General features: G+C 40.0%; 1 protein-coding gene across 1 annotated transcript in view; it reads left to right on the forward strand.

Moving 5' to 3' along the window:
- Positions 1-13,359, forward strand: part of usp13 (ubiquitin specific peptidase 13) — a 93,352-nt gene that overhangs the window by 67,315 nt on the left and 12,678 nt on the right. The window contains exons 14-18 of the mRNA XM_048541576.2: positions 1,312-1,400; positions 1,759-1,881; positions 6,259-6,285; positions 6,837-6,980; positions 7,518-7,687. Of these exons, the coding sequence (XP_048397533.1) occupies positions 1,312-1,400; positions 1,759-1,881; positions 6,259-6,285; positions 6,837-6,980; positions 7,518-7,687 (553 nt within the window). The remainder of the gene's footprint in view (positions 1-1,311; positions 1,401-1,758; positions 1,882-6,258; positions 6,286-6,836; positions 6,981-7,517; positions 7,688-13,359) is intronic.

Consider the following 13,359-nt stretch of genomic DNA (forward strand, 5'->3'; position numbering starts at 1 on the left):
GTTAGCACTGCGGCCTCCCAGTGCCAGGGACCCGGGTTCGATTCCACCCTTGTACGACTGTCTATATGGAGTTTGTACATTCTCCCTGTGTCTGCATGAGTTTCCTCTGGATGCTCTGGTTTCCACCCACAGTCCAAAGGTGTGCAGGCTAGGTGGATTGGCCATGCTAAATTGCCTGTACTGTTCAGGGATGTGTAGATTGGGTGGGGCTGGGTGGGATGCTCTGAGGGTCAGTGTGGTCTTTTTGGGCCAAAGGGCCTGTTTCCACTGTAGGGATTCTTTGATTTATACATTTTTAAACTGAAAACAACTTCCTTAGTGGAATGAGGTCACAATTTAGGAAGCTACTTGAAATCATCAGAGTACCAGACCCACTGGTATGTTACTAGTACTACATTATCTGAGTACAGGTACTCTTTTGGTAGAAGGTCCATTGTAATGTTTATCAAAAGATAAAATCACTGAAAGTGTGTGATGATGACCACTTGAGTGGTTTTGTGCACCTGGTTTGATTTACAAATGAGATTACAACTCATGAGAACACACTTTGTCACACCTGTGTATACACCATAGAGGATTGGAGACTTAAAAGGAATAAATTATAACAACACACACCACTGATAATTTTCTCTTTCAGCTTTTGTTCTTCAGATACAACAGTTTCACATTTTTATGTCATGTAGATGATTTCGTTTCCATGTTGAAACTCTCATCCATTTTACGTTGAAGGATTTTATTGGGTTCAACTAGTGTCAGAGCGTGTTTAGCCAAGAACATTGAGTTATTTGGATCAGGAATGTGGCTAGTCACTTGAGGTTTCAGCATGATACTACCTGTGCACTAAATCCTGAAGCTTCCATCAATTTTGAATGGTTAATGATACTGAATGCTTTTTAAGAACAGAGAACATAGAACAGTACAGCACAGTACGGGCGCTTTGGCCCGCGATATTGTGCAGATGTTGTGTTTTGATCTCATTTAAGATGAATCAGCTTTATAGAATAGACTCTGCTGTTGTGAGCATGTGTAAAACCAAAATAACTTGTTCCAAAGTGTAAGTTTTCAATCATTTACTTTAGCCTGATGTTCTGAATATCATTTCATTAATTCCTTTTTAAATTTGGCTACATAGTGGAGGTTCCTTGCACTATATTTCTGGTTTATGCAAAATAGAAAATTTGGATTTAAAAATGATATCCAAATTTATGTACCAAGCATTACCAAAGAATTTTGATTTATAGTACTATGTAATTTAAAAAAAAATAGATAAACACATGCTGATATTTAAAACATAACTTTTTTTGTTTACAGAACAAGCCAATTTGCCTCATTTCCTGAATACTTGGTTATTCAACTAAAGAAATTCACTTTCGGTATAGACTGGGTTCCAAAGAAATTAGGTAAGCTCCTAGAAGCCTGTTCTAAATATAACAATTTATTACATTATATACATACTTCTGTAAAGATGCTCATTGTACTTAAATGAATATGAAAGTGGAGCTGCCATCATTGCTAAGTGGGTGAACATACTGCACATTGTAGAGCTATGCAATGTCCTGACAAGTTGGGTCATAAGAATGTAAAGGCTGTTGCAATTGGAATTGCTTTCACTATCTTCCAGTCGTGGAGGTGAGTGTCTTGCTAGGCAATTTCAGAGATTATTTAAGAGCCATTCACAATGCTTTGGATCTGAAATCCTGAAAGTTCTTTCAAGCCATTATCCTATAATGTCGACCACAACTTTGCATTTTATTTCAGACGTCTCCATAGATATGCCGGATCTCCTGGATATCTCCCACCTGAGGGCAAGAGGTTTACAGCCTGGCGAGGAGGAACTGCCTGATATTTCTCCACCTATCATCATGCCTGATCAACCCAAAGGTAACAAAGAAGACAATAGCATCCATCTTTGGATTTTAGAGGGTTAGAGAACATTTCTACATTCCCAGTAGTGGTTGTTGAACGAGAAACATGACAGATCAGAGGCAGTGACAGGGTCAGGAGTGATGGTCATCAACTAGGGTTGTCATCAGAATACATGTAAGAATTGATGTGTTTTTAAATCATGACACTGAGTATGTAGATGGGAAATGGGACGGGGAGCAGGAGGAAATGCCATTGTAGGAGGTTTTTGGTTGTAACTAGACAGATAAGAGTGGAAACAGGTGCATGTAGTCCAATCTAGCTGAACAAGGATGGAGTGGCGTTGGAGAATGGTCTGATCAGCCATGTCAATATCACTACTCAGCCTGGCTGCAGCTAGTTTGCTTTTGTTACAGTCATGTTGGATGTAATTTCTGACATTGCTAAGATCTGATTTGTTACAAAAGCAGGGATGAAGACTTGACTGGAAGGAGTTCTGGGAAAGAATGGCAAAGAGGTGGGAATGGTGAAAAGCTCATATACATTGGGTGGGAAGAAAGATTGGAGGTAGCATGATAGTTAACAAGGATGGAAAAGTTAAATATTTTGTTTGAGGAGATGGATGATGATTTGAAGGAGAGGGACAGTACCTGAAGAGAGAACTGTCAATTTCAGCTAACTTGAAAGTCAGCAAGGGAAATAGGGTATGTTAAGAGTTGAGTAGGAATAGAGTTAAGGGAGCAAGAGGGGATGTCTCTCATGGATATGATGAACTTGAAGAATAATCATGTTCATTCAGCATGAGGTGAAATAGATAGTAATTACAGATGATACAAATTCAAGGCTAGGACCTGGGGATCCTTGGAGAAGTTTAGCCCAGTAGGCTGAGGAAGAGAGTACAGTAGCAGAGGTATCTTATTAGATGGCAGTAGTCCTGGTGACAAAAATATTCATGAACTCCTCATACTTGGTGGAGACAGAGGAACAAGGTTTGAGAAGATTGTTCACAATTGAGAAAAAAAAAGCCATACATAATCTTTTTTAATATCAAAGTGATCCTAGAAAGGTTTTGAGAGATGTAATCAACAATTTGATATTGCTTTGTAATTCAGCAGATCTGGGGTTGAATGGGCAAGCCAATTATCCACCATTAAATCTGTAACCTTTGGACTCAATACTGTTGCCGCTATATAAGAAGTTCCTTTTTGATAATTAAACCAGAAACACCCACAGAAGCTTGCCTTACCTCGCCTAAACTGTTAAAAAGAAGTAGTTAAATGAAAGAAAATCCCTGATATTTACTTTATAACCAACAGGCAACAACTCATTTATTTAACCCTAACAGTGAACAAATTAACAGAACTGTTAACAAATCGAAAAATTCCCCCTTAACTACCAACTATTCCCTAATTGCACAAAATTCTAATGGTATATTGTTTCAATAAACCCAAGTCCTACTACATAAACCTATGTAATAATAAAAATAAATTTAAACTTAGACTGTTAAAAGTGCAGTCAGGTTAAGTCTTCCAGAATGTTCTTTGCCTTCTCCGCTGATCCTTCTGTCAGAAATGCTTTCTCTTTGAATTCTCCTGTAAAGGATCTTAACTAGGAGTGCTGTAGTACCTTTTTAAATAGATGGTGCTTTCTCAGATAGCTTACAGATTTCTATGAGAGGCAGATATTTGCACTTCAGGTGACAGTTCGCTCTCGCACCAATTCTCAAAAATCCTCCGATGACCTGTCAATTTTCTTATAATAGGATTGGTTCAAGGTTGTCAACACCATCAGATTTAAATTCAGTTGGTTTTCAGTCTGTAAGCGTTTGGTTTAAATTAACTAGTTCATCTTCAAACTAGTTGCCAAAATATCAAAACTAGCTTAAGGTTTCCATTCACACAGCCAACTGATACATGTTTCAATTTCAGACCTGGCTGTACCAATTCAGCCGCTTACAGACACACTTTCATTTAAATCTCCAAGCTTAGAAAAGTTCATCACCTGTTAGAGGGACTGCACACTCTTTTCCCCCTATCATTTTTATAAACAAATTCTAACTTCCTGCCTTCCAATTCACAAGTACTCTACACAATTTCACAACAATATGAATAAGTCTGCATGATTATGAAAAGCTGACTGGGGTTCAGAGTTAAATATTGAATTTATAAAAGTAAAATCCAAGCCATTAACGTTCCCTTGTTGGCAGTGAATATTTGTTGCTTAGTTGGTCATTCTTTTTCAGTCATGACTGTTTCTTTTTGTTTTTGGTATCGTTTCAGCCATTTCCTTTTTTGCAACATTCTAATTTATTTAAAATTGCAAAGTGATCAAAAGACTTTTGACATATTCTTCACACTTGCATATTAAGATCCAGAAATTTTACTTACTTCATCTAGTGTTTTAATGGCGTGAACTCAAACTAGTTGAAACTTCCAATATAGTTACGTGAGCCTAGAATAAAAAAATGTCTAATTGCAGATATATTCTCACTGGAGACAGTCACAACAAGTCTGATTGCCCATTTAAATAATGTCCTGTCAATTTTTGTAAGTATATTGGTTAATACTACTTAACATTAGCGACTTTGTTAGAGAAACAAAGTGACCATGTGGTAATTTTTTAAATTCCATGAAATGTAGAAAGACACAACAAATTGAAAAGTACAACCTTTTAATTTGGCAGGATCTAATGTGAAAAATGAAGTAGATTATTTCTGTGCTCATGAAAATGCTGCACTTTTTCACTGAATAGCTGATGCAAAATCATACTGAGCAAACTTGGGAACTGATTTTAAGAAAATAGTTATCTAATTGTACAGCTTCTTCCTTCACTTTATAAATATGTTTGAATATAGGGAAAAAATAGCAGTTTTGTTTTAGGATTGTGATGTAGCTCCTGAGGCAGGTACAAGGTGTTTTATTTTTCTGCCATTCCTCTGCTCCTTGTCTGTCATTTTCTTTCACTGTCGTTTCACGTCTATCGATCGTAGTCTCAGTTAATGTACCTATGGCAGTGATATTGTAAAAAAGTGGAGGTATAGAATAGTGTTCCTTCACCCGGGATAAACAGCCTTGGGAATCAATTAATGGATTGGGAATTAGGCAAAATATCTCCTGAACAGGTGTCTGTGAGACCTCAAGATGTGACCTAATTTACTTACATAAGAACATAAGAACTAGGAGCAGGAGTAGGCCATCCGGCCCCTCGGGCCTGCCCCGCCATTTAATAAGATCATGGCCGATCTTTTTGAGACTCACCTCCACTGACCCACCCACTCGCCATAACCCTTAATTCCTTTACTGTTCAAAAATTTATCTAGCCTTGCCTTAAAAAACATTCAGCGAGGTAGCTTCAACTGCTTCACTGGGCAAAGAATTCCACAGATTCACAACCCTTTGGGTGAAGAAGTTCCTCCTGACCTCAGTCCTACATCTGCTTCCCTTTATTTTGAGGCTATGCTCCTCAATCCTAGTTGCACCTGCTAATGGTCTATTCTCTTCACAATCTTGTACGTTTCTATAAGATCACACCTAATTCTTCTGAATTCCAATGAGTGTAATCCCAGTCTACTCAGTCTCTCCTCATAATCCAGCCCTCTCAACTCTGGAATCAACCGAGTGAATCTCCTCTGCATCCCCTCCACTGCTGGTATATCTCTCGAACCTATCTGATATTTTTCTACCTGTTCACCTATTGCTCAATCCTCACAAATCTCCAAAACGCTGAGAAAGAATGCATCATTTTATAATCTACATTGTCATTTAAAAATTCTTTCCTGGTTTTGTCCTACATGTTTTATTGTTTCTCTTTTAGTCTTATGTCCTAGCCATCAGTCATACTGTGGCCTCTCTGCATCCTTTCGTTCTCCATTAATAGCTACGCCTTCTGCTATGTTGGCCTTAATTCTTGGCACTCACTGCCAAAACTGTCTGCTTTGTGACTTCTCATCCTTATTTTAAAAATTTCGTTTCAACATTTATACCTTAAACATTGTTTATTGTCTTCTCTTCAAACTATTCTGTTTTACAACATCTGTTTATACTTTCTGAAGCACTTTTTTACATGTCCTAAAGTACAGTAAAACCCTAAATTCATTTTTTAATGTTTGTAGAGTTGGTTCAGTTGGAGTCAGGCATCTGTTGGGTCTACAGCACCGTTTGATTGGTCATGAGAGAAGTTGGCCACTAGTTGTTGCTCCTGCTGTTAAGGAATGAGATATTCTTGTGGTGAAACTGTTAATACAGGATCAGTTTGAAACTTGGTGTCACTTTGCATGAGGTCTTGTAAATTACCTCGTGCCTGTGCATTTAAAAATCAGTGTTTTTGAAGGAACTGAAAGGAAGGAGATTAAAACTGATGGAAAAGAAGGTAAAATAATCATCTTTTCTCTTTCAGGGAGTCTGCTGAACCATTTCATGGAGTGTATGTATCATTTTCTCTTTCCTATTTTAGAAAGTTTTGCTTGTAGTTTTTAACTTAACTATTAACAGATTGTTCTCTGTTTTAACCTTCATACTTAAATTTTCATGAAAACTGTCCTCATTTTTCACATTGAAAAATATTGCTGTGGATATGTGATATGCTTTATGTCTCATATTTAAAAACCATTGTCACTTCATGTTAGTATGCCAAACTCTGCTGCTAGTTTGATAAAAGCCTTCCTGAAAAAAAAATGAGGAATGTATATAACTCATAATTTTTTTTTCTGTGAATGCAATTCCAGTCTAGGTATAATTTGTGCATTATTGATCCTAACATTGGACATTTCCTGGTTTATTAATGTGTATTGTTTATATTCAAATATTCAAAGTAATTTTCAAGTAATATGATTCAATAATGTGTAGAGAGATTGTTTCTTGCTTATGCAGATATCGGGCCTTTGGGCTATCTGCTTCATTGATACATTGTGCATTCTCTGAATGCATTATATTTACCGTGATGGTCATTGCCTATTTTTGTCCCTTTTCCTGCAGCTCCTGAAATTGATGAATCAGCAGTGATGCAGCTGGCTGAGATGGGTTTTCCACTAGAAGCGTGTCGTAAAGCAGTCTACTACACAGGGAATCTTGGGGCTGAGTTGGCCTTTAACTGGATCATAGCACACATGGAAGAACCTGGTAAGCTTAGAAACCAGACAGCCAACACGTAAGCATAAAACCTTCCCGGTTTTTGACTAAGTGTGCAATGGTAAATTCAATTTACAGTTTTCCCTGAGTTGCATAGCATTGTTGACAGACCTTTCTTGTTCAGGGAGTATTCACAGCTGCTAAGGATAAAATTAAAAATAGTATGAAATATCTGAAAGAGGAAATGTTGATGTACTTATTTATCTGTGTTGCTGACTGGAGGAAAAAAAGAGCTTCCTATGGTTTTAATCTGGATAGTTTCTCCAAAATGTTATACTGTTTGGATCTGGTTCTATCTTTTAAATTATTGTTGTATAATACATGGAATATGAAACAACCTCAGGGCATAATGCACAGCTCCAATTGTCACCCTTTTCAGTTAATGAGGCTGTTTCTGTGGTATGTATCTGTTCAAAGCTATTATTACCTTGGCAGATAGACTCTGTACCAGTAAAATTATTGACCTCACAAGTGATGCCAGACACTTTAATCAATGAAAATGTCAATGCTTTGCTATTTTTCTGGTAGATTTTGCTGAACCACTATTACCGACAGGTTATAATGATGTTAGCCATAATGAGGTTGGTCTAGCAGGAGGGGCCTCTTCAGTGGAGAACCAGCCACCAGAAGAAATTGTTGCCATCATTACATCAATGGGATTTTCCAGGAACCAGGCCATCCATGCATTGAAAGCAACCGTAAGTCTAAATTTGTCATATTTTTCCAGCAAAATCGGTGATTGTCCTTTTTTAAAAGTATGTAATATGGGACATCTGTGGCTAAACCATTAAATCTTCACCAATCACGAAAAACAAAGAGCTGAAATTTATAGGTGAGAGGACAGGATATGTATTGCTCACACCTCCCTGCCATGACAAAACCTGGTGACAAGCTAACTGACCGTTAGAAAGAAAGGCTGCTCTCAGTGTGAGGGAGTCCCACCCTCAACAGCTGACAGCCAATCAGACTGGTTGGCATTTCTAGCAAAATCAATAGCTCTGCACCTATAGAGTATAGAGGGTTCACTTACCATCCCACCAGCATCCACATCCAGAAGATCATCAGACACCATTTCTGCCATCTCCAGCGAGATGTCACCACCAGACACATATTCCCCTCCCCTCCCCACTTCCTTATCTACCTTCCACGGGGACCATTCCCTCCAGGACACCCTGGTCCACTCTTCCTTCACCCCCCACACCCCACCCCTTCCACAGCCCCCCGGCACCTTTCCCTGCAACCGGCAAAAGTGCAACACCTACCCATTTACCTCCTCCTTCCCCACTATCCAAGGCCTAAGCATACCTTCCAGGTGAAGCAACACTTCACCTGCACTTCCCAGAATCTAGTCGACTGCATTCGCTGCTCACAATGTGGTCTCCTCTACATTGGGGAAACAAAGTGTAGACTGGGTGCCCGCTTCTGCTCGCAAAAAAAACGCTGAGCTACCCATTGCCTGCCACTTTTACACACCATTCTGTTCCCTGGCCAATATCTCTGTCTCTGGTTTGCTGCAGTGTTCCAGCGAACCCCAATGCAATAAAAACTGAAAGAACCGCGGATACTGTAAATCAGGAACAAAAGCAAAAACAATGTTGCTGGAAAAGCTCAGCAGGTCTGGCAGCAGGAAAAAACAGAGTTAATGTTTTCAGTTCTGAGGCAATGTCACTGGACCTGAAACGTTAACTCTGTTTTTCCCTTCACAGATTCTGCCATCCTGCTACCCGAGCTTTTCCAGCAACTTTTGTTATTGAATCTCAACACAAGCTGGAAGAACAACATGATAAAGTGTGAAGCTGGATGAACACAGCAGGCCAAGCAGCATCTCAGGAGCACAAAAGCTGACGTTTCGGGCCTCGACCCTTCATCAGAGAGGGGGATGGGGTGAGGGTTCTGGAATAAATAGGGAGAGAGGCGGAGGTGGACCGAAGATGGAGAGAAAAGAAGATTACAAGAGAGTTGCCGTGGGTGAGAGATTCCCTGAGGTTGGTCTGGAGGGAGGAGGGTAACTTCTTCAGGTTAGGCATCCCTGGAAGAGGCTTCGCAGTGAGGTTAAAATTGTATCAGAGATAATGGGAACTGCAGATACTGGAGAATCCAAGATGATAAAGTGTGAAGCTGGATAAACACAGCAGGCCAAGCAGCATCTCAGGAGCACAAAAGCTGACGTTTCGGGCCTAGACCCTTCATCAGAGAGGGGGATGGCTTCTTCCAGGGATGTCTAACCTGAAGAACTTACCCTCCTCCCTCCGACCAACCTCAGGGAATCTCTCTCCCACTGCAGCTCTCTTGTAATCTTATTTTCTCTCCATCTTCGGTCCGCCTCCCCCTCTCTCCCTATTTATTCCAGAACCCTCACCCCATCCCCCTCTCTGATGAAGGGTCTAGGCCCGAAACGTCAGCTTTTGTGCTCCTGAGATGCTGCTTGGCCTGCTGTGTTCATCCAGCTTCACACTTTATCATGTTGGATTCTCCAGCATCTGCTGTTCCCATTATCTCTGGAAGAACAACACTTCATTTTCCGCATGGGGACACTGGAGCCCTGCGGACTCAATATTGAATTTAATAATTTTAGGGCCTAAACTCTCCCATGTCCCAGCCCCCTACCCCACACACCAGGCCTTGTTATCACATAGCCTGCCATTGCACACTACCTATTGTTAATCACCAACAGTCCCTATTAACAACTATTCACCCTCCCAGCCAGATCGTTATCAACTCTTTTGTCTGTCCAACTTCTCTCTCTCTGGGCTCTATCCTATTGTTTACTACCTACCCCATCCCCCACCCTTATTTACTGCATATAAACTAACTGTTTCCCAGCTACCATCAGTTCTGAGGAAGGGTCACTGGACTCGAAATGTTAACTCTGATTCTTTTCTTCTCAGATGCTGCCAGACCAGCTGAGCTTTTCTAGCAACTTCCATTCTTGTTCCTGATTTACAGCATCTGCAATTCTTTGTTTTTTGTTTTAATAGCTGAACAGTTCAGTGTTTAGCTGGTAGTGAGCATGAATGGCTCCTTTCACCATTCGCAGCGGACAGCATTGATGGGGCTCAATGAGCCCTTGCTTGCAAACCTATAAACACTGTGTCCAACATTTAATGTGATAATGATATTGCACAGCATTTACTAAATAATCCTGACTGTACTAAGAATTATGCGTGAACTCAATTTAATTTAATCAGTTGAGAGTCCAGTGTGATTCATTTCTGGATGCTTAAATCTACATATATTACCATAAACTTTCTTGTATGAATGAAGAAATACACTTCCCTCATTCATACAAGGTAAGTGTAATGGAGACTGTGTGTCAGTCCTTCCTGAATACCCTGTGGTAACATCCTGACCAATCTGGTCTACCTGGCTGGCCTGAGGTTCCTTTCAGCTGAGATTGACAATTACCAGTTCCTGCTGCCTCACCATGCCAACCACGATCCAATTAATCAGCATCTTCTTGTCATGCTGTATAAATTTTGTTGCACTTCATGGCAGATGATTGAATTCAAATTCAATAAAAGTTTGGAATTAGGACTCTAATGATGACTAGAAATTATTGTTAATTGTCAGAAAAAACACATGGTTCACTAATGTTCCTTGGGCTAGGAAACTGCTGTCCTTACCTGAACAAGCATACATGTGACTTCAGACTCCTAGCAACATAGTTGACTTTCAACTGCCTAGAGAGTAATTAGGTATAATCAATAAATGTTGCCTATGAATGAGTAATAATTCTTTAAAAATAGCAATTGGGATCAAGGCAGTTCCTATAGATTTCTCGGCAATTCCCCAAGATGTTAATAACACAGTGGGTCATCAAATGTCATAAAACTTGGCAAGGAGTAACAGTTATTTTTTTCTGCTGATCTGGCCTTGAAACTCAGCTGAAGTTACTCTGTTATGAACTTCTTCATTGACAGCTCCCACTGTTAACTATAACTCCTTAATTCAACACCCAGCCCCAATATTCCCCATTCCTTGATCTGAACTCCCCTACACTCTTGTGTGCATGCATAACCATAACTCTTTGCCAACATCTAACTTCAATGAGCCAAAAGTGCCTTTTTTACCTGACCTCTAGAATTGCATCTGGCAAATATTGTTTGTGAGCTTTTCACCCTGACTCTCTGTCGCATTAAAATGTGGTCACAGGCTACTCCCAACCCACAGCTAGTGACCATCCCACTTTTTAAGCTTCCTGGGACTTCTGAATCCAGACTCTAACACTTAATTTCTGTAAACTCTTCCCAAATCTGGACTGTGCCATCCATCTACTTCTTGAATTGTAACTGCGACTCTTCCCAAAAGACTGGTAGTTTGGTTATCTTCCAAGTGGTACTGCTAACTGCAGCATTCCTAATATGGAGGCCACATCTCTCTCCCTCTCCCCTTTTCCTACTTGCTTACAGCCTGTGATCTTTGAACTCATTTTTTAGTGGCCCCAGAATTGTCCTGAGTGGTCTTTCTAAAACTTTGCAATAAACCCTTCTATTGTTGGCAGAATTCAGTGTCACCACCGAGCGCCGCTCAGACTGAGTGTGCTTAGAATCTCATTAATCACTAAGAGCAAGCTTCCCCAGTAAGATACATACAAGATATGGATTTAATCACAAAGTAAACAGGCAAACCTTATTTAGTAACTACCTCTGCAAACTAGCAGTAGTTGCAAGTCATCTTCTTCTGTCATGTGCCTTTGTAAAGAAGGGCTGGAAGGGATACCGTTGTTTTTGTATTGGGTAATCCCAAGCAGTTCCAGCATTCTGTACTCTGTTTGGCTGTTCACAGGGCTGCACATGGACATAATCATCAACTATGGCTAGAGGGTCATCACCTCAGTGATAGCTGCTCTTTGTTCTGTCTGAAACCTGCTGGTCTTCCAGTGCAAAGAGCTGTCCGTGACTGATTGTTGCAGACAGCCAGTTTCCAAGGTCTAGGACGACCTGCTGAGGTATGCACTAAAGTTAAGGACTGCCACAGGCAGGGCCACCAGCTAAGTCCTTTCAGCCAATGAGGGGCTGGAAACTGGGTAAAACTCCTAAGGCTGTGTGTTTGGCAAGTTCTAAATCATGTAAACATTAACTGTAAATGTAATGAGTAACATATCAGAAGAGACTGATTTAGTTTGTATCATTTATGATGCCAACTTTGACTCGTCATGTTGTGACTCTCCTATAAATTTTGTAAGTATATCTTTGGGAATAAAAGTCACTGTATGCAAAATCTCAGCCACACATAATTGCACTTTAATGAGATGCAAACCTTTCCTAGAAGATCTGACATTTCCTGAAATCAGTGATGCATTTTAAATAATTGTTCAGACCACATTAATAATGTTGTCATATTCAGTGACTGAACGTATTACAAAACATTGTAAAGGCTGGAAACCTGGAATGAAGAGAGAAAATGTTGGAAACACTCAGCAGGCCTGTAGCATCTGTTGTGAGTGTTTCATAGAGTAGAATTTTCCCAGTTTATAAATGCTGTGGCCATTAGCTAGGAAAATATGGCAAGATCGGAAAAATGTGATGCTTGACATCAGATAAAATTGTATCAATTTTCAAGATCTGCACACAGTGACTTTTGAGGCCTTTGGAAGTGGCAAATGGCTAGTATCATTTGTCCAATGATAGTGATTGCCCATGAATGACTTAAATGGTGGGGCTGTATATTTATATTTATGTGAGATTTTCTGGTGCCTTTTCAATATGATGATGAAATATAGATGCTTTGTAGTTTTAGTAGGATGCAATAGATTTAATCATGAAAGTAAATTTAACATAGAACATTACAGCACAGTATAGGCCCTTCGGCCCTCAATGTTGTGCCGACCTGTCATACCGATCTGAAGTCCATCTAACCTACACTATTCCATGTATGTCCATATGCTTGTCCAATGACGACTTAAATGTACTTAAAGTTGGCGAATCTACTACCGTTGCAGGCAAAGCATTCCATTCCCTTACTACTCTCTGAGTAAAGAAACTACCTCTGACATCTGTCCTATATCTTTCACCCCTCAATTTAAAGCTATGCCCGCTCGTGCTTGCCGTCACCATCCTAGGAAAAAGGCTCTCCCTATCCACCCTTTCTAACCCTTTGATTATTTTATATGTCTCAATTAAGTCACCTCTCAACCTTCTTCTCTCTAACGAAAACACCCTCAAGTCCCTCAGCCTTTCCTCGTAAGACCTTCCCTCCATACCAGGCAACATCCTAGTAAATCTCCTCTGCACCCTTTCCAACACTTCCACATCCTTCTTATAATGCGGTGACCGGAACTGTACGCAATACTCCAAGTGCGGCCGCACCAGAGTTTTGAACAGCTGCAGCATAACCTCTTGGTTCCGGAACTCGATCCCTCTATTAATAA

Source organism: Stegostoma tigrinum, chromosome 14 (genome assembly GCF_030684315.1).
Source record: "Stegostoma tigrinum isolate sSteTig4 chromosome 14, sSteTig4.hap1, whole genome shotgun sequence".
In the NCBI taxonomy this organism is placed as follows: Eukaryota; Metazoa; Chordata; class Chondrichthyes; order Orectolobiformes; family Stegostomatidae; genus Stegostoma; species Stegostoma tigrinum.